This window comes from Sorex araneus, chromosome 3, assembly GCF_027595985.1.
Source record: "Sorex araneus isolate mSorAra2 chromosome 3, mSorAra2.pri, whole genome shotgun sequence".
Classification (NCBI taxonomy): domain Eukaryota; kingdom Metazoa; phylum Chordata; class Mammalia; order Eulipotyphla; family Soricidae; genus Sorex; species Sorex araneus.
Genome location: NC_073304.1, coordinates 152339467 through 152365324, shown reverse-complemented (window position 1 = coordinate 152365324; position 25858 = coordinate 152339467). Strand labels below are relative to the sequence as shown.

Sequence of the window (25858 nt, the reverse complement as noted above, 5' to 3'; positions counted from 1 at the left end):
GATTGCCTGTGTGGCCTGAAGATTAATGGCTACTTCATTTCTTCCTCATATCTCCTGCCCTGGTTCAAAGCCCTGGGACCTGACAAAGAATTTGGGCTTGAAACAATGTTGGAAAATGAAAAGCTGGTTGACAACCCCAGGCGGCTTCATGCTGCTCTTCTTTCTTTTTGTGTAAGTTTACAATGTTTCACAACATAAAGTTAGAAATACTAACATTTTTAACAGAGGAAAGAAAAACCTATCAGGGGATGGGAGTGATAATACACTGGGGAGGGGCTTGCCCTGCCTGCCCAGCTGACCAGGGTTCGATCCCCTATGCCCCTGCTATGAGGGATCCCTGAGTGCAGTCAGCAGTGATTCATGAACATGGCAGAGTGGACCCAAAGTCAAACGAAACCCAAACCCTAACAGGTAGAGGTCTGATGTGAGGCTCTCAGAATATCTTGGCCCAGAAGGCGTCTGACTCCCCAGGGGCAGGAGAGAGCAGGGCTGGGGGAGGGGGAAGCCAGCTGTTAGTCACCGGACTCAGCAGCTCAGTTCTTCCAGAATTAACTCTGTCTAGAAATAAGCACAAGTTTCAATGTCCTCTTTTGGTTTTTTTTTTTTTGGGGGGGGTCACACCTGGCGATGCACAGGGGTTACTCTTGGCTCTGCACTCAGGAATTACTCCTGGCGGTGCTCAGAGGACCATATGGGATGCTGGGATTTGAACCCGGGTCGGCCGCGTGCAAGGCAAACGCCCTACCCGCTATGCTATCACTCCAGCCCCCTCAATGTCCTCTTTTGATTCCAGCAAACACTTAAATGGTAGAACCTCAGAAAGGGCCTTAAATCTCTTTTTAAGACCCAAATTCATCCATCTCTTAATCCAGCACCACTGCAGGTGGAATTAAAGCGTAAGTGTTCCAGCTATTGAATCCCTGAAATTTAGCATGGAGAAATAGAGCACTGAATACTGGTTGAAGGAATAATGAATTAGGATGAGTTGTTTGTGTCACTGTCCCCCAAAAAACATTACAAGCACATCAAGAACAGGGAATGTTTTATTCTTCTCCTTTTGTCTCCAGAACAGAGTATAGCATCTTTCACAAAAATAAATGCTTACTAAATAGTCACTTACTAAATTATAGGCAACGGGTAAATACTTGATTTACTTTAAAATGCCAGGAAGGGAAAAGAAAACATTTCTTCTAAGACTCAGGAATGAACTTAGGATCTGGGGTAGAAACACCAACATTTCTACATTGAAGCTGTGAAGACGGAGAGGTCAGCTTGTATAGTTGTCTAACATGACCACGTAAGCTGGTCTAGGAAGGAAGAGAGCCCCACGCTACACACAGCAGCACATCTACACCACGACTGCACAACCGGGACTGGTGGCCTCAGCATGCACAGCCTGACGGAAGAGCCTGCCTAAGCACACAGGAAGGCCTGTGGGGAAGGGGAAATAGCAGGAATATTCTGGTGAATATTCACACACTGGGAAGCAGAATGATCTCAAGCACTACACAGCCTTCGACAGAGGCACAATTGTTCCCTCTCAAAATACATCCACAACCAGCACCAGGGGGGAAGAAGGGCAGGGTGCGATGGGCTCTGCTGGCTGAGGTCACATCTTGGGGAAGCTGGCCAGGCTGGCAATGCCACAGGTGTTGTTCTTATTCCGAGCCATGAGGATATAGCCTTTGTTGCCCCAGTTTTCTCCCCAGCTGTAGGATCAATCAAGAAAAGTATTTAGTCCTCTCATTTATTCATTAAATAATGGGTATCGTGCTAGGAATTTAGAAGTAAGATGGAGAGTTCCCCTCCAAAGAGCTGAAAGTAAAAAGAAGGAAACAACAACAACAACATACACACACACTGGAGAGAAAAGTCTGAGACATGAGGAACTGCTCATTACTGAGGGGATCTCAAGAGGCTGACAGGCTGGGTGATAGATTAAAGGAGCTCTCTAGAGTGCAGCCTGCAGACATGAGACCCAGAGTTTGATCCTCGCACCACATGGCACTCCCAGTACTGCCAGCTGTTGTCTAGGTGACTCCTGAGTATCTTGGAGGTGACCGGGGGCGGGGGGTAGTCTCAGCACTGCTAGATCCAATCATTGAACCATCAAGTCTGGATGGCTGAACACCACTGAGAGTAGCCCCTGTCCTAAGTCTTGATAGAATCTGGGGCTGAGAAAGTGGGCTGCCCCCAGCAGAGAGCTGTGAAATGAATAATTAAGGCAGAAAAGCGTGGGGCATGTGTCAGCATCACACAACTGAAAAACAAGGGGCTGGGTGGTGTGACGGGAGCTACATGTGAGCAAGAGCAAGTCAGAGTAACAGTGTTCAGAGCCAGGCTGCAGATTCAGACTGTTGCTCTGCACAGTGGAAGAGCCCCTGCTTCTGAGCAGGAGCCAGGTGCCATTAATGTGTTTTAGGAAGAGTAATTCTTGAAAAGAAGGCTGGAGAGTGATTGCAATGGGCTGAGCGCATGTGTGGAAGGCCAGGATTTAATACCCCGCATTTCCACGGGCTCCCAAGCCATCATCTTTTAGCACAGAGCTGAGAGGAAGCCCTGAGCACTGCTGTGCAGCCCCACACAAACTGTGACAACTACAAAAGGCACAGGAGGCCAGTGAGACAAAGGCTGGTGGTACGGACAGGGGGTTGGGTGGCTCACAGGAGACGTGGACGAGGCTATGGGAGCCAATGATACTCTCAGAAGTAAGTGAAAAAAACATGAGAAAACGGGAAAGACAGAGCAGAGACTGCAGCTGGACAGTGGGGTACTGTCCCTGTTGGTTTAGTGACTCAGTAGCAACTTGACCATGTCATCACTCTGTCCCATGACTTCCCCAGGGCCTAGGACTCCAGTTCCTCAGAGGGCACTGAGGAAAGGAAGCTTAATTACAGCTGCTGAAAGACTGGTGTTTCCAATAAATGCAATTCTCATGACTCTTTTCCTGTAAAGTCACAAGACTACAGAGAGGCTCAAGTCACAGAGCTAAAGATAAAGTCACAGGGTCAGAGCTGGCAAGACAAGACAGCAGGCAGGGCTATTGCTTGCACAGCTCTGACCCAGGTTCTATCCTCAGCACCCCATACACAGCCCTGCTAGGAATGATTCCTGAGTGCAGAGGAAGCCCTGAGCACTACCTGATGTGTTCCCCCAACCCACCCTCCAAAAAGGGGAGGGATATCAAAGTATCTCAAAATTACTTGTTTCCAATGGTACAAAAGAAACACTTTTTTGCTCCATCTGCTTTCCCTTTCTACCTTATCTTTTGGGCCACACTTGCTATTGTTTATGGGGCTGGTCCCAGAAGTGCTTGGGGGGCCAAGTGGTATCAGGAACAGAAACTATGCCTCTAGCATGCAAACAAGTGCAGTAGAGGGGCCAGAGTGATAGCACAGCGGGTAGGGTGTTTGCCTTGCACGCGGCCAACCTGGGTTCAATCCCCAGCATCCCCTGTGGTTCCCCGAGCACCACCAGGAGTAATTCCTGTAGTAATTCCTGTAGTAATCCCTGAGCATCTCAGGGTGTGACCCAAAAAGAAAAAAAAAGTACAGTAGCTCTTTGAGCTCTTGGCCCCCACATCCACTTTCTCAAGTGCTTCCTCTTGATTTCAGTCTTTGGCACATTCATAGATGTGACTGGAGGGTAAAATGCTGTATCCGGCGAGTTTGATCTCTGAATGTGTTCCACTGCTTCCAGACAGGTTTAGAGAAAGAAGGGCCATAACTCAAAGGTGCTGCTGGCCTGGACTGGTTAAGTCTGTCTGTCTTAGGGGGTTGGAGATCCCTAAGGACAGATTCCTGTACACTGTGCACATGACTAGCCTGTGGAAATCCAAGAATGGAGCTCAGAGTCTTGAGTACTGGCCATTACATGTCAGCCAGAGACTATAGTCTCTGGCCAGGAAGGCAAAATTGAAAGGGCTGTAAGTACTCTGTCTTGAGGTGGGATGGGGAGGGAGGGAGGGAGGGAGGGAGAGAGAGAGAGAGAGAGAGAGACAGACAGACAGACAGACAGACAGACAGAGACAGAGAGACAGAGACAGAGAGACAGACAGAGACAGAGAGAGATGCAGAGAGAGAAAGACAGAGAAAGGAATATTAAAAAGTTAGAGATAAGTTTGAGAGGGTGATTAAGGAAAAGTCATTGGGCTAGATTGATAGTACAGTGGTAGAGCATTTCCCTTGCATTTCCTGTAGCTGACCTGGGTTTGATTCCCCGCATTTCATATGGTCCCCCAAGCACCATCAGGAGTAATTCCTGAGTGCAGAGCCAGGAGTAATTCCTGAGCATCTCTTGGTGTGACACCCCTCTGCCCCCGGCAAAAGGACAAAAGTCACATCCCCATTGGTACCTGTTTTTAATTATCCAGTGCTTGATCCCCTTCTGGATACCGTACCCGACTGCCAGCACGGCATGATTCAGATTGTCACTATTGCAGTTTTCATCATAGTACACGCCTATAAGAGAAAGCCCCACAGGAAAGCTTTTTGCAACCCCAGGATCGCCCTAAGGGATTCCCTATTCTAGGAGACCCCTGTAGGATAGCCCCATAGGGTTCCCCAGTCTATGAGACCCCTGTAGAATTCTGTTCCTGCTAGGACAGTTTGCGGGAGAGATATGAGTCTATGCTGTGGCAGCTGCTAGCGTCTCTTGGGCGGACTCGAGAATGGAAGCTAAGCACTGTGCATACTCGGGGGGTCCTCCATGCCTCTTCGCAGCAGCAGATGGAAACAGCCCCTCACCTTTGCTGTAGAACTGGAATGAGGTCAGGCTCGCATCAATAGCCACTGAAATGGGTCCTACTCGGGCCACTGCCCTCTTCAGGGCTTTCTCATTCCCTTCAGGGATCTCTCGGTACCCCCTGCATTTAGCCGCCTTGCCTGTTGGGTTGTACATACAACTTTCATCCTGGAAGAGACAAGTTGGAAATGGGACTTGGAGGTCGTGACCATGAGTCAGGGAGGGAGGTGCTCCTGACAGCAGGTGCTCCTGAAACCTTCAGGAATTTCTTATAGCAGCACGAGTTCACACGTGGACTTGGAACCAGCGGTTTCTGAGAACTATACAGAGTAAGGAATTTTCTAGGTACAATTTTTGATTTTTTTGCTTTGCATACCTATACCAAAAAAAAAATCCATAACACGGGGTAACAATAAGATACAATGTACAGAATCCAGTACTGTTTGGGTGTAGACAAATATGTTGAAGCAAGTTGCCAGCAGGCTGCTGAGTAGCCCAGTGACCCAGGTTTGTGGAAATCTGTTTGCAGCAGGCAACATTTCTGAAAACTAAGCACAAATGAACTGAACTCTCTGCTATTGCATTTTTCAAAACTGCAAAGAAAAAAATTGTCTTTTCCTACATTAGGAACTTTTCTGAATCGAAAGACATCACCAAGGGAGTGAAAAGATAAATATCAATCTATAATAGATATAGTATTAACATTCAAATATCTTTTTAAAGAGCCGATTAACCTTTTCAAACAATTCACAACCCCAGAGCATTCATTTAGTAAGTAGAGAGGCATTGCTCCAAATTCCTGAAAGTCAGCTCATTTAAAACTAGGGAAAAAGACATAACAATTTGCCGAAGAAGAAGTACAGATGGCCTGGTAAACATACCAACAAAGACAGAAATGAATGAGATTTATTACATACTGCAGGGAAGAAATAATTATTTTCCAAACTCTTTTCTTTTTTTTGGGGGTGGGAACTGAAGTCATGACCTCACACATACAATGTATGTGCTCTACCACTAAGCTACCATCCCCAGACTTTTCTGAAAATTCTAGCAAAGTTGAACATACATGTACAATTCTGCTTTAAGATATATTCTGAGAAAGAATTCGAGAACATATAGATTAGAGGCATGTCTGGGAATCTTTGTAGAAGATAGATATAGAGATTTGATAGATGAATCTCGACTCTGCTACATAATGGGGGTGTGGTCTGTCTTATTTCTTTAGATATCAATCTCTTTACCTATAAAGTCAGGACCAATTTAACTGCAGGACAAGGATTAAGTGAGAAAGTACACTTAGCACAGAGCAGCCCTTATTTTTACCACTCATACTTGCTCTTCCTGATAGGCCTATTACCTATCAACCTCAAAGAATCCCCTTATTACCAAGGAATCTCAGAGGGGCAAGGAAATTCACTGATCTCCAAAATTACAACTTAATAGAAAGCAACTTGTTCTTTCTCTCATTTTATATATGGTAGCATACTGACTTTAAAAGAATTTCCCATGCTCCGGACCCAAATTGGGGCCAGCAACACCGGGGAGCTGGACAGAGGAGGTGCAGCCAGCACACCTTCTCCAGATGGAGTCCTGGCGACACTGAGCAGCAACTAACACGGCTCCGGGATTCGGGACTGGGACACATCCGAGCCTTTTCTAAAACCTGAAAACATACAATCTTTTAATGGAAAACTAATTATCAAATGCTTCCTTAGTAGGGCTATCTTGTTTGGGGGTATAACTCCCACAACAATAGTGAGTTTTGTGTTGAAATATGGAACGTAATCAAGGTAAAGAGAAAATGAAGTGAAATTCATCAGTTATACAGTTGGGGTGGGGGGCGGGGGCGGGGGGTATACTGGGGATTTTGGTGGTGGAATATGGGCACTGGTGAAGGGATGGTGTTTGAATACGGTATAACTGAGACATAAACCTGAGGACTTTGTAACTCTCCACATGGTGATAAAATAAAAAAATATTTAAATAAATAAATAAATAAAAGAATTTCCCAGATATTCTCAAAAAATCTACCCCAGGATGAGACAAAAAAAAAACCCAAGTGATTCATGAGAGTTATCAGGGTTAGTCTGGGGCTCTGTAACAGGAGTGGGACTGTGTGGAAGGTTCTAGACACCAGGTTAGAGACCCATCACAGGAACCCTATCCTCAGCTGCTTCTCTAGCACAGAGAAAGGGAACAGCTCAGCGGCTTAAAATCTTCAGATTCTTCCAGAGTGTGGGACTCTCCATGGCCTTCGTGGGAAAATAAATCATAAGCATCTTAGGGCATCAGAAGCAAGATTTCTGGAATGGTGTCTCTCCTGGAAGGGGGCAGAAGGCATGGGGTGGGGCGGAAGCTCACCTGCCCCACGTATGGGTAGGCATCCTCAGAGTCAATGCCCCGGTTCTCCTGTACGTACTGGAAAGCGTTGGTCATGTAGCCCCCACCGCAGCCATCATTCTCAGAAACACAGTCCACCAGGTTCTGGGGGCTCAGGTTTAAGAGTTTGCCTGTTTTCTTCTTGAGTTGGCCTTCAAGGGCACCCACAGAGCTAAAAGCCCAGCAGGATCCACATTGACCCTGAGATAATAGAGAAACTATTACTGCCAATCTCATTTGAGGGTCTGTCTTACCTTTCCCGACTCGCTGGATTCCAAGTACTTATGACATGCCAGCATGTGTCCCACCTTTCCATTTCTTGCATCTGCTACTCATGGAACTGTCCTGTAGCTGTTGCTATAATTAACAACCATTGTTAATATAATCCCTGTTAGCTGCAGTAAAACAGAGGATAGTGTATTCTCACTTAAATCCTCACTGGGTTTCTGAAAAGTGCATTTTTGTTTTATTAAACATTTTTTTTCTGGGGGTCCCACATCCAGCAGTACTCAGGGGTTACTCCTGAGTACTCAAGAATTACTCAAGAATTACTCAAGAATTACTCTAGGGGGCCGGAGCGATAGCACAGCGGGTAGGGCGTTTGCCTTGCATGCGGCCGACCTGGGTTCGATCCCCGGCATCCCATATGGTCCCCCAAGCACCGCCAGGAGTAATTCCTGAGTTCAAAGCCAGGAGTAACCCCTGAGTATCGCTGGGTGTGACCCAAAAAGCAAAAAAAAAAAAAAAAAGAATTACTCTAGGCGAGGCTCAGGGACTATATGGGATGCTGGGGATCAGACCTGGGTCAGCTGTGTGCAAGACAAGTGCCCTCCTTGCTGTACTATCTCTCCAGCCCGGAAAAGTGGAATTTTAAGGAGTTACATCAGGAAAGCAGGTCCTTGGATAAAGCTGTTTCCTTCATAGTCAGAGAAGACTTCTTTTTTTTTTTTCTCTTCAACTTTGTAACAAACTGGCTGATATTAAAAGAAACATTACTGCAGGACCTGCTAGATTGGCTTTGCAACCCACTGGAAGGTGTAAGCATCTTTTGCTGTTTGCTGCATGCCTGTTTGCTGATGTGGAGACTGTAGGTAATAATGTCTGTGGGAGAATGGAAGTTTTCAAAGTTTATTCAAATAGAGCAAGAGAAGTAGCTTTTTCAGTTTGTTTGTCTGGTAGCTCACAGCTTACTCCTGGCTCAGGATCAACTCTAGATCAGCTGCATCCAAGTCTAGTGCCTTGCCTGCTGTACCATCTCTCTATCCCCTAAAGCTGAGAGTTTTATTTTTGTTTAGTTACTTCTTTTATTTTTTTCCTTTGGAGAGGGTCACACCAGTGGTGCTTAGGGATCACTCTTGGTGGTGTAGAGCCAAGGTTTTTTTTCTTTTTTTTTGGTTTTGTTTTGGTTTTTAGGCCACACCCAGTAATGTTCAGGGGTTACTCCTGCCAGGAATTACTCCTGGCAGTGCTCAGGGGATCACATGGCATGCGGTCAAACCTGGTTGAGCTACATGCAAGGCAAACACTGGCTCCAGAGCAGAGGTTTTAGACCTTTCTGATATTCTAGTTTTTTGGGTTTTTTTTGAGTCACACCAACCTGTGCTCACGGCTTACTCCTGGCACTCAGGAATCACTTCTGGTGGGGTGACAGGGATGGAAGCAGGGACAGTAATCTGCAAGGCAAGTGAAGTGCCCTACCCACTGTACCATCTTTCCGGCTCCCTTTAACTTTTTTGTAACCCTTAGCCCAGTACTGCAGACCAGCAGTCCAAAAACACTGAGAGGGTATAAAATTCTGGCACATCATAATCCCTGCAATCCCTAGCTATCATTATCAGTGTTTATTCACCACGAATGCAGATATTTCTTCCCGGGCCTATTTTCTCACCAATCCCCTCCTTTCCCTATCCTGCCTCCAGCTAAAATACATGGCTGGGTGCAGCGCTGGCCAGTGGGACCTGCCTGGCTGCTGCTTGCGCCCTTCCTCTCCCTGCTTCCCTATGACTGGTCATTCTAGTTGCAGTGCTCACATACACTTGACTGTGGTGTGCAGAGACACCCAACAGCAGCAGCTCTAGAATGGCATGTGAGCATTTGGGATATAGGTGAGATCAAGTTCCTGCCTCATTGGTCTCACTTTGCAAGGCAGCATTCTACCCAGAACTAGCCTGGAATTCCTGCTCTATGTTCTAGGGTGGAGAATTTCTTGCATATACAGGTTTTGTCTTAGTCAAGTTCAATCTCTAATACCTAGTGCTTATTATATTTGTGAGGTCCTGGGGGTTAAGGTGTTACAATGAATGAATGCTCATTATGTCTTTTTTTTTTGTGGGGGGTGGGGGGTTTGGGCCACACCCAGCAATGCTCAGGGCTTATTCCTGGCTCTGTACTCAGGAATTACTACTAGTCATGCTCAGAGAACCATATGGGATGTTGGGGATCAAACCCAGGTTGGCCATGTGCAAGGCAAGATGCTACCCATTGTACTATTGTCCCAGTTCTGATTGTTCACTGTTGATGCAATCAGTATTGTTAAGTTGTTTGAAAAGTTGGGATTCTCATGCTAGCAAGAAGGTAGATTTGGCTGAAGAGACAGTACAAAAGTTAAGGTATAATATGGGTTTGATCACATATGGTCCCCCAACACTGCCAGGAATGATCCCCGAGCACAGAGTAAGGAGTAAGCAAGCTCTGTCAGATGTAGTCTAAATACTTTTCCATCCATAAAAACCTTTTAGAAGTAGAATGTAAGATGCTAAAATCTTTTTTAGAAAGGCTATTTTACATAAATATTTGGATATGGTAGCAACATGCTAAGAGAATGTAAAAAGAATGTTAACAACACTGTTATAGAAAAAAACGAGAATGTACCAAAACAGGTCATGAGTTAATGTTCTTACAAGTGGCTACGTTAATTCCTTGGGCCCTCTTCCTGTTGCCTTTAGCCTGAAGAACAAAGAAGCAGAAGCAGGAAGAGGCTGTGCAGCTCCCAGATCCCAGTGAGGACAGAAGCGAGTACCTGGTTCTTGACGGGAGTGACATAGCCCTTCTTCCGGTAGTCAATGGAGTCAGGGGTTCTGCTTTCCCAGTCAGGGACATAGAGGGTGTCATTACTGCGGGAACGTGAGTAGGGGACTCTGAGCCCAGTCATCTTCTGAACCACCTCTTCACTGGTCTGGGATGAAGGAAAAAGAAGCAAGACATGGAAAGAGAACTGAGAGCAGCCCATAGTGGATCAGCGGAGGCTCAGCTCACCATGTCCCCCAGGTGGTTCATAGCCAGTTCATAGGTGTGGACACCAAGAGATGCCTTAAGGTTATGGCTGGAAATATGCTTCAGGTTTCTTTCCCAAATCAAACGTCGAGCGATTTCATCCACCTAAAGGAGAACATAGTCAGTACGAACATAAATTGTGTTCATCATGCAACATTACTTAGGAAATTCTGTGGTTTTTCAGAGAAAACATGAGACTTGAGTCTAGGTTGGGGACTGATCCTAGGATTACTAAAAGCAAAAAGAAATATAGAAATGGACCAGAGCATTAGTATAGTGGGTAGGGTATTTGCTTTGCACATGGATGACCCAGGTTCAATCCCTGGTACCCCATATGGTCCCCCAGCGATGCCAGGAGTGGTCCTTGAGCACAGTGCAAGGATTAAGCCCTGAGCACCACCTGATGTGGCCCAAAAATTTAAAAAATGAGTAAATACGGAAACAAATACAAATAGCACTGTGCAACATTGTGGAGTAATATATGGAAAAATGACTTGTGGCTAAAAAGCATTAATCTGAGTTTTCTGAAAAAAATATACCAACTGTGTAAGGAAAAGGATAGGACTTGATGAGGGGTGGAGAGTAAATATGAAAACACAGTTAGGAGGAAGTAACAGGGACAGGACTGCAAGTGAGTCATTCAGATAAACAGGCGACTCAGCGCCAGGCTCAGGGGAAGGGGGAGTGTCAGGCCCTGTCCCTCCCAGTCTGCTCCCAACACCTTGCTGTTATACTGCTTCCTGTGGGTCTTCTTCCACAGCTCCCACTGTGTATCCAGCCTCTCCTCCGAGGACAGGGCCACGCTCAGCACCAGAAGCAGTACTAGGGCCTTGAGGGTCCACATCCTAGAGAAGGGTACAATCAGGGAAACTTTTTTTTTTGAGGGGTTCATAGCCCGAGATGAGGAAATAGCAAGAACCATAATCTCAAATGGCAATTTTTAGCATTTGGGAGCCAAAGACTCCTCTGAGTAGGTAATAAATGTTTGCAGCCTCATACATTCCTTCTCACCAGTAAAATGCACACAACACGCATGAATTCTGGGGGGAAATTGAGAACATTTCCATGCATTTCCATGATAACACAAGTAAGCCCAAATGAGTCTCTCTTCCCCCACACATAAGTCTCAGTACCTATCTATAATGTCCCAACGTAGAATGAAATAAATGGTGAAAAATACCCACAAAAGACACTTCCAGCTGTTTTGCACAGTGCCAATTCCTTTCTTCCTTGCCTGAATTCTCCTACTTTGTCAGTTCTTGCTAGGAGCAGAGAAGGGAAAAGTTGGCAGTGTTTCCTATCCTCAATGAGCTGCCTCCTGACTCTATGTTTTAATGCACGTTTTTCATGCTCCCTAGCAGGCAGGAAACTCGTAATCTCTGCCAGCTGCTGTGGACCAGGAAGACTTTCTGACAACAACAACAACAAAAAAAGGAAAAATCTGTCTCTGCCTCACAGAAAATCCTCAGATGAACCAGTTAGATTATATGAGAGGAGAGAAAGAGAAAAAAGAAAAGCCAAGTTCTATTCTCATTAAAGTCAACTTTCCAGAACTTTACTCCAGCCTTCTTTCTTGCATGTAGCTTATGTGGCCTCCATTTTAAGAAGTTGGTCTGGAATAAGCCTCGAATTTTAAATTTATTGTTCTTTTGTTGTGTAATCTTTGAAAACTGGCAGAATGTCTAAGAGAAAATCTAGTATCAAGAGGGCCTCTGAAAGTAGGCCCCTAAATACCCTCCGCTATTCTACCTCCCTCCTGATAAACTCTTTGGGCACGTTTCAGCAAAACCAGAAACCCTCTATGGAGTAGAGAGGAAAATCCTTCTCCATATCCTTTGCTTTAACGATCATCTATACAGACAAGACAAAACACAGAATCCTAAAAATTCCCAGGCAGAAGTTGCCAGAGCAGGAAATAGTCATTTCCTGAAATGAACGGAAATGAAAAGAAAATGAAAAATGAAAAGAATGAAAAAGAAAATGAAAAGAACGGCATTGCTACCCTCAACCACAGCTTATACGGGTCTCTTTTAATTCCTCCAAACCACTACATTCCAGCTAATCTCTGAAACTGGAGAATTGCAGGAAAGCAAAGCTAAATATAAGAAGCAGAAAATGTTACCTGATTGCAGTCTGTCCTTAGGGCTAGTTTTGGCAGGCGACTGTGGATACTGCAGACAGGATGAGCAGGGCGCTACATTTATTCTATCAGGATTGAGGAAGTCAGCTCCAGCAGTTGGCTGGAAAATTTGGACAGAGAAGGGAGGCGGGGATAGAAATGCTGGGAGGAGGGGGGTGGGGAAGAGGAAAGGAGGCAATGTGTGTGTGAAGGACTTGCAGTGTGTGTATGAACACTGCAGAGCGTTTCTAGGAATTTAGTTTCACATGAATGCTTTGAGGGCAAACAAAAAAGTCAGGACACATTACTCTCATTGAGACTTACCTTTGGAGTATAACTAGGGTACAGCTGGAGTCCCTCCACACATGCCTTTGTTTTGAAGCCCCGCCTGGCTGTGCTAAGGTATACTCAGGGATCACTCCTGGCAGTGCTCAGGAGACCATATGGGATGCCTGGGATGTAAGTTGGATAGGCCAAGTACAAGGTATGGGCTCTACCCACTGTACTATCACCTCAGCCCCTCCCCCCTCCCTTATTATATTATTTGGGGGGAATTAACTCTTTTCCCACTCTGTGCCACTCTCTCCAACTCAAATAGTTTTTGATTTATTCAACAGGGATGAATGAATACAAAAACAGAGAAGTAAGGTAGGTAGTAAATGACTCCAAGTCACTTTAATTTTATAAGCTTGCTGGCTAAAAGCTTTAATTTCTGAGGCAAGGGAATAGCTTTTTTGCCAAATACGGTTTTGCTGAGAAGGACATGCCCAAATGAGATCAGTTCTAAAAGTAACCAAAGACAGAACTCTTGGCTACTTATAACAATACTTTAATCAACGCTATAGCACAGATGGGCTCCCAAGACTCTCATTGCTCCCAGACTATGAGCATGCCTGATGATCATTATGTCTCAACTATTCAATGTCCTGATTCAGGATCAGTCATACGAACTTCTCCAAATGCTCCCCAACATCTAAGCATGTGACAGATCATAAGACTCTCATTTGGATCCTAAATCACATTCCCAGAGTCCCACTTTCTTCCATAATAGACGGAGAGGAAGAGTCAAAGAGGATACTTGGAACAGAAAATACACAGGCGGCAGATTCAGGATCTGTCTGACATGTACCACACTCTACACAGCCTTCTACTATGGGTCACTTTTTCTGCTGCTTTTGTTATTGGTGACATCTTCGTAGCTTGGTACTTGAGAGACCATTCCGAGTCAGGCTTTTTTTTTTTTGGTTTTTTCTTTCCCCCTTTTTGGGTCATACCTGGCGATGCACAGCGGTAAATTCCTGGCTCATGCACTCAGGAATTATTCTTGGCGGTGCTCAGAGGATCATATGAGATGCTGGGAACCCGGGTTGGCCAGGTGCAAGGCAAATGCCCTACCCGCTGTACTATTGCTCCAGCCCCCCTTCCCCGCCGCCAGTAAGGTCATTGACCCAGGACTCTAGCATGCAAAATATGCACACCAGTATGCACACCAGTCCACACACCCATCCCAATGACTCTGGAATTTAATATGTACTATGTGTACTAAATCACACGGTACAAGGTGCAGATATGAACAGTGGAAATATCCCTACCCCTAATTCCTTTTAGTGAAAAGAATTCAAATTTCCCTTCCCTCAAGGCCCTGAACCCCACCCCACCCCAAGGTCAGATGTCATGAGTGAGTCAGAATCAGGAGGACGCTACCAGGAGAGCATGCTGAGTGACAGAGGCTCGTATTCCAGACTCCTGATATTACAAACAACTCTACTTTGAGTTTTGTATATCTGGAGCTCAAGCAGTAGATACAACTAGTTGTAGTGTGTAGCTTATTAATTGTAAAGGAATAATAAAGGCGCAATTAAGATCACACAACACAAGAAAGTATACAAAAGGAAAATATTTTGTTTTAAAATCTTTGTTACATGTCATTATTTTTTGCCACTGTAAGGCTCGGCACAATGCCAGCAGTACAGAAATGGCCAACAAGAACAAAACAATCAAAAATAAAACCCTGAAGGAAAAGCAGAAACAAATCCCCAGAGCATCTTCTCCACCTACCCACCAAAGTCCTGTAAAAACTGTACAATATTATAGTCCTGATCACATTTAAAAATGATTATTAAAAAAAAATTCCACTGGAAACTCAACTTTTTGGTTTCTTAAAATTGTGATATAAATATATTTGTACATGGTATGTGTGCACATAGAATTCAAAAATAAACTGTATCCTTTCCACTCCATTACCTGACACTAGATTGAAGACGAAGAGAACGAGACCCAGTACTGACATCTTCTGTTCCTCAGTCCCCTCTGGCTACATTTACTGCTGAGACTTGCACTTAAGATACTGACGGAACCAATTGCAGGGAAGGGAGAAGGGGGAAGAAGGGTGGTAACATGTGACTGTTACCTGGGGAAAGTAAGGAGAGCAGAAACCGGAGCTGCATTTCTATGGCTGTAACAATTTGCTCCTTGACCCTATCAGGATGGGAGTCCAGGCCGCATGGATCACATAGTTAACATTGGCACCAGAATGTGAAATTCAATCCCAGAAAAGAATTGTAGGCTCTGAAGAGACCTATATCTGTTTATGCCAGGCTGGATCCTTTCAGAACACAATGAAAGACACTGCTCTGCAAGCTCTTACACTTGATATTTGGTGTAGACTCCAGCAGTGAGGATTTCCACTGGGACTGCTAACCTAAGAAATTGAGTTTCCGGGGGCAGGCGCAATAATATGATGTAGGGCCTTTGCTTTACATGCAACCGACTTGGGTTCAATCCCCGGCATCCCATATGGTCCCCCAGCACTACCAGGAGTAATTCCTGAGTGCAGAGACAAGAGGAACCCCTGAGCATTGCCAAAAAATGTGACCAAAAGCAGTGACAAAAAAAAAAAAAAAAGCCACACACAAAAAACCCTCCCCCCCAAATAAGAAGTTGAGTTTCCATGCAGAAATTACTACAAAACACACACTGTAAGTGACTGACAAAAACCGCAGCATTATCCATCTGGCCAGGTCTGGGGTTTCTTAAAGTGTTTATCGTATTTGCAGATCTTCCATATATGAGAAGAGCAGCACCAGAAGCAGGAGTGACCCAGCTTTATCACTGAATGTGTTCAGTGAGAGATCAACCAGATCAGCAGAATACTAGAAATTTATTACAGTTGCATATTATCTAGGCATAATCCAAAGTGCAGCAAAGATACTTATTTAAATATTCTTTTGGCTGCAATGCTAAGTGGAAAAATATCTGGAAGATTTAACTCCTTAGGACTCTTCAAAAAACACAAAGAAAGACAAAGACAAAATCTGGGACAAATTTTGCATAACTCCCAAATAGGAAGGAGGAAATCAACAGAAAAACAGACATTCACAGTCATTCATACACTCGCTCGCTCGCTCATTCTCTTTCTCTCTTTCTCAGGGCACTGCTCACATGCAGCAGAAGTGGCTGTGCTCACTCTTAAGCCTCAGGTATGTCCCATGTTGCATGGACCTCAAATATGAGGACAATGCTCTTCTCTCCATCTTATTGAGAATTTCTTTCAACCTCCCACCGCCTCAGTATCCAAGGTACAGAGTGAATCTAGGTGCTTTACCGGACCCTAATATAAACCATTACAGCACAAGCTTCTGGTCTGGCAGCTGGAAAGGCATTCTTGACACTGCCCAGCCTTGTTTTTCCCAGGGTCCACAAAGCCTTGAGGATCCATTCAGTTCAGCATCTGAGAGATGTCTCTGAGAGGCAGCAGGGATCGAGTACATGTCAGGGGTGAGGGGAGGGAAGGGAGAGCAATTTTTATTCTGTTTACAGAAAGATTTGATTTTTAAAAATAAATGGTGATTTTTCTCCCCCACTCCTTTGTCCTCACCCCAACAGTTCTATTCGGAAAAGGAGGGAAACATAGTTAGATCAGGAAACTCTTCACTGTTGTAGCTGCTGCTCTGGTCTCCTAGCATGGACAGCATCTCCTTCAAAGAGAAGAAGGAGAAACATGGGTCACACACCTGATACTCTGCATTGATCAAGGTCCCTCCCAATGGCCCCCAGAAACGTCCTCAGCCTTCCTTCCACTAACCATTCTGATTCCTTTAGGTGACAGACTTTTTCCCTAGTCCTTTCTATGTTTTCCTTTAGTTCCACATTTCTAGATCTCAATATTTCCAAAGAGAAGAAATTCTGACTGTCACATTTTATATAACCCTTAGATACATATGAAACTTCTCTTCTGTTTTACCTTCTTTTAAACTGTTTAAACTAGATCTTACTCTGTCCTGCCTAAGATGGACTCTGCATTCTTGCAGTTCTTCGGGACTAACAAATGCTTACTGTCACAATCAGTATAATTATGCCATTATTATGAAATGGGAGAGTTCTTCTTGAATGGCTAAAATTACTCTGCCATTTTGACTTCCTATCATTAACTCAGGTCTGGTGAAAAGAACACTAAGGCTATGTTAAGTTAACAATCTTTCTGACAATAGCATTTATCCCTATAAGTTAACAATCTTTCCGATAGTAGCATTCATCCCTATATTTTCTATCTTTATCCACATCTTAATCCGTGTGTGTGTCCTTTCTCTCTCTGCCCCCCTGACCCCTTCTTTCCCAGTTGTTAATTCTCATAGTCTTTCCAGCCATCTCACCTGGAAGACCTCAGGCTGGCCAGGCTGTTGTGCGGATGCCTGTTGAACATGTTGCTCATTAGAACTTGAGCGATGATGAGGCTGCTGGCCCTGCCACTGTGGCCAGACACCCACACCCTCTGCTGTCCGTGTCTGGAACTGTCCTGCAGTCTGTCCAGTTTCAGGAGCTATAAATGTAGCAAAAAAAACAACATCAACCAAGTGACTCCACTGTAGACAAGAAATCAGCACCTAAGTACATGCAAGACATGAACTTTACTAGCTATTGTCTGCCCTTTCCTCTGCCAACTGATGCCTCTACTGTTTTTTTTTTTGGGGGGAAGGTGCTTTTTGGGTCACACCCGGCAATGCACAGGGGTCATTACTGGCTCATGCACACAGGAATTACTCCTGGCTGTGCTTGGGGGACCATATGGGATGCTGAGATTCGAACCCGGGCTGGCCACATGCAAGGCAAACGCCCTACCCGCTGTGCTATCACTCCAGCCCCTATGCCTCTCCTGTTTTAAGATCCAGTCTCAAATTAATTTTTCTGGGCTGGTGAGACGGTACAGCAGATAGGGTGCTTGCCTTGTAGGCCTCCAACCTCGATTCGGTCCCAGTACAGCATATGGTCCTCTGTGCCTTGCCAGTGATCCTTAAGAGCAAGGAGTAAGCTCTGAACCCTTTCAGGGATGGCCCAGAAACCAAAGGTGGAAAATATTAATTTTTCTTTTCTGTTCTGAAACCTTTCCCAAGAATCTTTTTCTATTTGAACTAAGTATGTGTATTTAATTTATACTGCCTCTAAGTTTTTGTGAGATGTGCTGAGAGTAGCTTTCACTTGGATGGGTTTAAATTCCAAATGGACTGTCACTGTATGGAGGTCAGTGCATAAGGTCATGAGCAGACCACGTTAACTACCAGATCCTTCTCTCTGCAGGGTCAGTGTTCCTCTTCTTCTGAGGCTCAACCCACCAAAGTTGGCTCCACGACTGGTGAGACTGGGGTAGGCAGCAGTACCAGGGGACGTAGCAGGAGCACCCGGAAGGGACATGTTGCTGAAGGACGCCAGGGTCTGAAAGCTGCCTGCCCCGAACTGGGAAGTCCGAGTCTTGGCTGCAGCCTGCTGTCAAAGATATGGAAACAACAGATGGAGCAATGCTACTGCACAGATGATTTCTGCAGGACTCAACCCTCCAGCAAACCACCAAATGATTCTAAAACAAGCTTATCATGTATTTCCCACTGTAGATTTCTTCTGATTAAGCCAGTGTCCCTGGGCACTCTCTCTAGGCAGCTGTGTTATAGTGCAAGAAACCAAAAGCTACGGGACTGACAAAAGTCTAGATTTAGATTGTGGAAATTAAAAATAATTTTAAAATACTTTAAAACTTTAAAAATTAAAAGCTAAGGAATTAGCAGTATAGACTACAGAAAACAAAACATTTTCCATCATTTTATTACTCTGTACAACATTAATTTTTCCTAATGATGTCTTTTTTTGGTAACTAAAGATTTCTGTCAGTGCATATGCACTTTGGGACATTTGGAAAGTGAAGGAAGGCAAAGGATCATTCATAATTCTACCACCAAACCCATGCTAAATATTTTGTCCACAGTTTTTATTTCCTAAGCAATTTTTAATACAACTGAAATCACAGTACAATGAAGCAATGATAGATTTTAGTTTTGATATTTAATTGTTTTGTTATTTAAATCATTACTGAGGCAAATAAGCACATATTACTATTTGAAAGACTTGGCTACATGGTTACCGTATTTACTGGGGGAAAGGTGTCTACAAGTGGTGTTCACAGTGCCCCTCACAGCAGTTCTCAGCCAAACAGACCTGCTATTTAATTCAAGGGCCCACGGATGTGGTGCTGCTGGGTCCTCTGGAACTGTGGACTGTAACCCAAACAGTGCTTGTGGGCCTCCAAGACTGTACCTGGTGATCCTCAAGGGGCCATGTGGTGTTGGGGAACAAACCAAGATGAACACAAGAAATGCAAGCACCTGAATCCCTATATGATCTGCTCAGTTCCTTGACATTTCTCATATTTACTTACACACAAAGACTTTTCAACACATTTTAAAAAACAGATACCACAGTATATAAGCTGTCAATTTTCTCCCCTGTTCCTATATTTTGTATCCTTCAGCAAAGTGGAAACACCAGAACTTCCAAAATATATCTGGAAATCAAACCTGTTCAAGATGTTCTGTATGAGCAATTGAGATTTAAACTGAATTGTGACAATGGCAGACAATGAGATTTTTTAATTACTGTGTTTTTTAGTTACCTTGCTTCTACTAAAATGGAAAGTAGTATCTGAGAAGGTGACAAAGAGGAAATAACAATATTTTAAGTATGAGGAAAATAAATCCCAACCAACAAACCAAAAACTATCTATATAGGACAGACAGAAGAGAAGCTTCACCTGGGCTGAGAAGCCTGGGCGGGTACTAGAGGTCCAAGCTGGAGCTGCTCCCTGTGTGGGATTTGAGTGGCGGGAAATGTGGGCCAACATCTGCCCTGCAGAGGCTGCTGGCTGCACGATGGTTACAGGAGGGGCCAGACCACTGCTTCTAGAAGTAAACAAGTAAATCAAGGATTAAAGGGTTAGTTTGATCGCACGATACTGGAAATGTCCCTACATTCCTTTGACTTCCCTGGGGTTAAGAAAAACTTGGTAACAGGATTTGGAAAAGACAGAAATACTGACAGTCACACACCAATCAGGACACACAGGTGGCACCTAGACCAGAGCAGTAGGAAAGGCAGGTGCAAAGAAATAGGAGGAAGGGAGGAAGGAAAGCAGAGTGCCTCATCCTGGGCCCTAGGAGTCCACTGCTTTGTCCGAGATAGCCAGAGAAAGCTAGGAAAGAATGAGATTTGGATTCAGCAACTGAATCCTTCAGTTTCCCTGTAAAGCAGCACACACATAGGGGCTCACCTGAAATTCTCTGCCGGCCGGGGGGTAGGAGGGAATGTGTTGCCCTGGGAGAATAGCTGTTGGGTGGCAGGGACAGTGCTGGAGGAGATGCCTTTACTCTGATCTGTGGACCAAAAGGAGTGGGGGGAGGGCCAGTCAAGGGGCTGTAGTGATCATTAATTCCTTAAGTTCCTACACACTCAAGAGTTACTATGATTTAGTGGGATCTGTTGGGAGACCACAGATTGGGTGGCAGCAGGCCAATCAGTACAATGATCTAAATAAAGGAGAATGAGAAAGAAACGCACCTGCATTAATACTGGAGTAGATTTCTGAAAATCTTGGATCTCTATCTTGAGCAAACAGACCATCTGCCTTCTCAAGGGGCTTACTATGCTCGGGGACTGTGGTGCTGACAGGCTGGACAGAAACCTGTGGAACACAGTGAGAAAAATGACCACTCATTACGAACATGAGATTCCAACAGCCCTGAGATTCGAAGAGACCCACATGCACTGGAAATGAGTGGTGGTCTGCAGGGTGACAGAGTCTGGAAGGCACTGCTCTAAAGTGGTCCCACCATTTCTTTCAAGGGTGGAGGAAGGGGTGCTGGAACATTGTATGAGGGAAACACAAATATGAAAATGTGTAAATCTGTTACTGTACCCTCATGGTGACTCATTAATTAATAAAAAAAAAATTAAAAAGAAAAGAAAGACACACTAACCTGGGAATGGTTGTAGCTGGCTAGTCCATCTCTTCCTGGTACCACATCCAATTCTGTCTGCTGCTGCTGCTGCCTGTATGTTTAAAGCCAGTGAGGAAAGAAGAAGAATAAAAGACTTTTAAAAGAATCTGGGGTTTGATATAAAGAAGGAAGAAGGGAGTTCTTCAAAAAGAGACAGGAAAGAAGGGAGCTCAAGATGGCCACCCCACAGGTGCTCGGTACGTGTGGATCCTGCTGTTCCTCACCTAGGAGCCAGCTGGCCTGTGCCTAGTTCCAAGGGCAAACCAGCTGTGGGACCCAGCTGTGGCCTCTGAATTGTGTTGGTCAGTGTTGGCCGGGCTTCATGACTAGAGTTCCTAAGAAAACAAGAGCAGACAGAATAGAGAAAAAAATAGTACTTGACTCCTTTGCTACATAAAGTTCTATAGATTCGCCTGTAGACAGGAAATCATTACAATTCCTCTCTGAAGTCCTTCCTACAGGTAGCCTATGGCTTCAGCTTTAGCCATGATTTACAATGGTAACATAATACAAATAGAGGTTATGTAGGATGGCACAAGTGCTTGTTCTGTTTGGGCTCTAACTGCTGTCAGGTATTCAACATCTTGTTATGGATACAGAATCACTGTATCACTGTATCACTGTCATCCTGTTGTTTGTTGATTTACTCAAGCAGGCACCAGTAGTGTCTCTATTACACTCAGCCCTGAGATTTTAGCTGCCTCTCCTTATTCATCTTTCCCAACGATTGGAGGCTCTTTCAGGGTCAGGGGAATGAGACCTATCGTTACTGTTTTTGGCATATTGAATACGCCACGGGCAGCTTGCCAGGCTCTGCGGTGCGGGCAGGAGACTCTCGGTAGCTTGCCAGGCTCTCCGAGAGGTATGTATATATCTTTTACTGTATTTGAGATATGAATACGCCATGGGAGCTTGCAAGGCTCTCCCATGGGGGCAATAGACTCTTGGCAGCTTGTCAGATTCTCCAAGAGAGAGAACAAAGCTATTAGATTTGATAATAGGAGCTTGGTCTTACAGTCTCTGGATGTTGGACACTGGTGGGATTACACGGCACTGGGGCAGTATGTGGGTGTGGCTGCCAAGCTACTAGAAAACGGGGGTCTGGGTGAAGAAGGTGGATACAGTATATGAATGTGTATTTCTATACTGTTACTTAAAAAAACATAAATAAAAATTTCAACTGCTTGTATATCTTTCCTCTTCTCTCTATAGTTTACATACTTTCCAAGCTGTCCATGAAGAATTAAAGAGCCAGAAAATCATAAAGCCGATAGGAGATTGCCTTGCAAAGGCTGACCATGTGCAATCCTCAGCACCTTATAGGGTTCCCTGAGTCCTACCAGGACTGATTCCTGAGAATAGAGTGAGGAGTGAACCCTGAGCATCACCAGGTATGGCCAAACATGGACCCCCCACCCCATCTTAAAATGAATTATTAAGAATATTAAGAACTTAAATTAACAACAGTGAAAAAAACTGTCCAGACAGGGAAATCCATGATTCTGACAAACAACTTCTTAAATTTCTAACTTAATTCATTTAGCTGCACTGGAAATTTTACTAGAAAGTACAGATGTATGACACAAGGTATTATTTACACTTCTAATTATTTATAATCAGATCTTCAAAAGCCAGGTTAAATGTCAATTCTAGGGGCTGGAGCAATAGCACAGCGGGTAGGGCGTTTGCCTTGCACGCGGCCAACCCAGGTTCAATTCCCAGCATCCCGTATAGTCCCCCGAGCACTGCCAGGAGTAATTCCTGAGTGCAGAACCAAGAGTAACTCCTGTGCACATCGACAGGGTGTGACCCATAAACAAAAACAAACAAACAAGTCAATTCTACACAGGTTAAATGTAAATGAAGTACAATCAAATGGAAAGTCACTTCTGCACAGATTGAATGGACAAGTAGGCTGGCCCTTGACACCCACCAGCATAGCATAATGAAAAAAAAGAGAGCAAAGAATGAGGAGAAAATAAAACCATCCATAGACTGCTCATGGAACAGTAAAACATACAGCAGACTTATAATCAGTTGAGTAATTACTCAGAAGATTTAACATTGAGTTATGACAAGATGCAGCAAACACTCTTAGTTATACACCCAAGAGAATTAAAAATATGTACACAAAATCTAGGAGGATAATTGTTCACATCAATATTCTTCATTTTATTTTATTAGGTTTAAGGGCCTCCCAAGCAGTGCTCAGGTGGGTCCACAGGGACCCTTAGCAACATCCCGCCAAGCTCTCAGGTTGTATGACTGAAAGCGAGGGCTGAAGGATGCGGTGCCACCTAGACCCCGAGGGCCACACCTGCATTTTCAGGGGAGTCCTCAGTGCACTTGGGCCCGCCATGCTATCTTTCCAGCCCCACAGCAGTCTTCTCTTTTTTGGTTTGTTGAGGGTGAGGGTCGAGGCACACCTGACAATACTCAGGACTATTCCCAGCTATGTTCTAAGGGGTCACTTCTATCAACGCTTGGGATCTTATGTGCCAGGAATCAAACCCAGGCTCCTGTACGAAAAGCATGGATTCAAGCCCACTGCACTCACTCTCTGGCCTCTAACACACACAAAATAGAGAAAGAACCTGATGTCAACTAACTGGGAAATAAAATGTGACACATTCATACAAAGAGACATTGTTTGACAACAAAAAGAAATGATGTGCAGATACATGCTATAATGTATGTGAACATACATACATACAAAGTGCAGTCACAAAGAAATCATATAGTATACAGAATAGTCAAATTTATAGTCAGGCCAGAGCCATAGGATAGCGGGGAGGGTGCTTGCCTTCCTTATGGCCAACCCAAGGTTGATTCCTGGCACTACATATGGCCCCCCAAGCACTGCCAGGAGTAATTTTTTTTTTTAATTTTTTATTGTGGAAAGTTACAAAGTTACAAAGTTTTCAGGTTTAAATCTCAGTTATACAATGCTCGAATACCCTGAGCACAGCACCAGGAGAGAGCCCTGAGTTCCTCTGGGTGTGGCTTAAAAAACAAAAGCAAAACAAATTTTGAGGCAGAGAGTAGCTGTTGTAATGGACTTAGCATGTGGGCAAAAAATTGTTAATGAATACGGTATTTATAAGAAGATGAGTGTATTGAAATGACACTGAATAGTTGCACAGTATTAACAAAAGTCCTCCAGGAGGTCCTCAAAGGGCTAGAGTACATGCTCTGCATACCAGATGGTCAGAACTCTTCTGTTTGTTTCAGGACCATGTGTCTGCCGTAGAAGCGGGGAGGTGTAGGAGGGAAACTGGGGATAGGTGAAGGGACAGGTGTTGTGTTAGAGCGCTGTATTACTGAAACTCAATAATGAACAACTTTGTAATTGTATATCAATGATTCAATTTTTAAAAATTAATATTTTGGGAGCTGGAGCAATAGTACAGTGGGTAGGGCGGCCTTGCACGCCACTGACCTGGGTTAGATCTACAGCGTCTCATGAACCCCCAGCACTGCCAGGAGTAATTCCTGAGTAAAGAGCCAGAAGCAACCTCTGAGCATTGGCAGGCGTGATCCAAAAAAAAACAACAAAAAAGATAGTGTCAACTTTTTTTTTTTTTAAGTAAACATTTTATTTAGGGGCTTTTGAGGATAGGAGGAAGGGATAAGAAAGAGAGAGAGAAGTAAGAGTAAGGGGTTCAAGAGAGAATGCAGGCCTCATCTGTGGAATATAGAACAACAGAGTAGGAGACTAATACCCAAGAATAATAGGTATATAATACCAGGAGGTTGGTTCCATAGCTTGGAAGCTGGCCTCACACGCTGGGGGAAAGTCATCCCAGCTAGAGAGGGGAACACCAAGTAATACACGATTTGAGATCCTGCGAGGGAAGGGAGATGCGTGCTGAAAGTAGACTAGAGACTGAACTGGATGACCACTCAATACCCCTATTTGGAACCACAATACCCAAAAGGAAAGAGAGATATCAAATTGGAATGCCCTGCTACAGAGGCGGGGTAGGGGGGGTGGGGCTGGGGGTGGGTGGGAGGGATACTGGGTTCATTGGTGGTGGAGAATGGACACTGGTGGAGGGATGGGCTCTCAAACATTGCATGAGGGAAAAACAAGCACGAAAATATGTTAATCTGTAACTGTACCCTCACTGTGACTCACTAATTAAAAATAAATAAATTTCAAAAAAAAAAAAAAGAGAGAGAGAGAGAGAATGCAGGCTTCTCCAAGGGTGGAGGAAGCCCCTACACATAACTGAGCTTTAGACACAAAAGTATGAAAGCATGAAAGTACACATCTCAAGAGAGGAGATGCGGGCGACACATGTGCTCGGGCAACACATGTGCTCAGCCACGTGGGCAAAAGCAGCACATGAGCTCATATGCTCGCCCTTACTTTGTTCAAGGTGTCTTTTATAGGTTTCTTCAACTTGCCCCCACGTGGGGCTTCAGAAAGCGTCAACTTTTATAACATCACCAAACCTTCAAGTAAAGGATAAATAATCCTAGAGCATGAAAATTGAGAATTTAAAAAATTTGTTTACATTGGGGATAATGTGGATTTTAAAATTGCATCAAGAAGGCATACGTGCATATATGAACACAGAAACAAAATCTTACACCTTAACAAAATAAATGCACAAATGTATGTTTTAGGGGGGTGACTCCTAGAGGTGCTGAGATGTTCAGGATATTCCCTGCAACGCTCAACCTGAAGTTTGGGCCTCGTGGTTTAGTGTTTGGTCAGAGCTGCAATGCCCTGCAGATGCTGCTCAGGGGCTACCAGGACTACGCACAGCAGTCCTAGGTGGGGTGGGGGAGTTGCATGCTGCACCAGTGATAGAACTTGGTGTCTCAAACATTCTAGAACAGGACAACCCACAGTTTAAGAAATTAGTTTTTAAACTGTAGAAGATTCTTAATATAGATGACAAAATTTTATATTGCAGAAGATGCTCTCAAGGACTTTCATAACTAAAGTGAAGCCAATGCCTAATTTTATTTTTTTATTTTTTATTTTTATTTTTTTTTTTGCTTTTTTGGGTCACAC

At 44.3% G+C, this 25858-nt stretch overlaps 2 protein-coding genes across 15 annotated transcripts in view; both read right to left on the bottom strand.

The window, feature by feature from the left end:
* Nucleotides 1-1025: 1025 nt before the first annotated feature.
* Nucleotides 1026-12999, bottom strand: CTSK (cathepsin K). The gene is made up of 8 exons (XM_004618075.2): nucleotides 12518-12999; nucleotides 11117-11240; nucleotides 10378-10500; nucleotides 10142-10297; nucleotides 7105-7323; nucleotides 4746-4911; nucleotides 4355-4460; nucleotides 1026-1709 (listed from the first exon to the last, which is right to left on the bottom strand). The coding sequence occupies exons 2-8, from the start codon at nucleotides 11237-11239 to the stop codon at nucleotides 1610-1612; spliced, it is 993 nt and encodes a 330-aa protein (XP_004618132.1). The 5' UTR covers nucleotide 11240; nucleotides 12518-12999; the 3' UTR covers nucleotides 1026-1609.
* Nucleotides 13000-14396: 1397 nt separating this feature from the next.
* Nucleotides 14397-25858, bottom strand: part of ARNT (aryl hydrocarbon receptor nuclear translocator) — an 88543-nt gene continuing 77081 nt past the window's right edge. For 4 of the 14 annotated variants that reach the window (XM_055130374.1, XM_055130378.1, XM_055130379.1 and 1 more), the window contains 8 exons: nucleotides 21057-21167; nucleotides 20812-20884; nucleotides 20393-20516; nucleotides 20106-20208; nucleotides 19590-19737; nucleotides 18070-18274; nucleotides 17167-17333; nucleotides 14397-16491 (listed from right to left, as the gene is read on the bottom strand). In XM_055130374.1, the coding sequence (XP_054986349.1) occupies nucleotides 16402-16491; nucleotides 17167-17333; nucleotides 18070-18274; nucleotides 19590-19737; nucleotides 20106-20208; nucleotides 20393-20516; nucleotides 20812-20884; nucleotides 21057-21167 (1021 nt within the window). In that variant the 3' untranslated portion in view covers nucleotides 14397-16401. Of the gene's footprint in view, nucleotides 16492-17166; nucleotides 17334-18069; nucleotides 18275-19589; nucleotides 19738-20105; nucleotides 20209-20392; nucleotides 20517-20811; nucleotides 20885-21056; nucleotides 21168-25858 lie in introns of those variants that run through there. The other 10 variants (XM_055130380.1, XM_055130382.1, XM_055130385.1 and 7 more) reach the window with 7 other exon arrangements.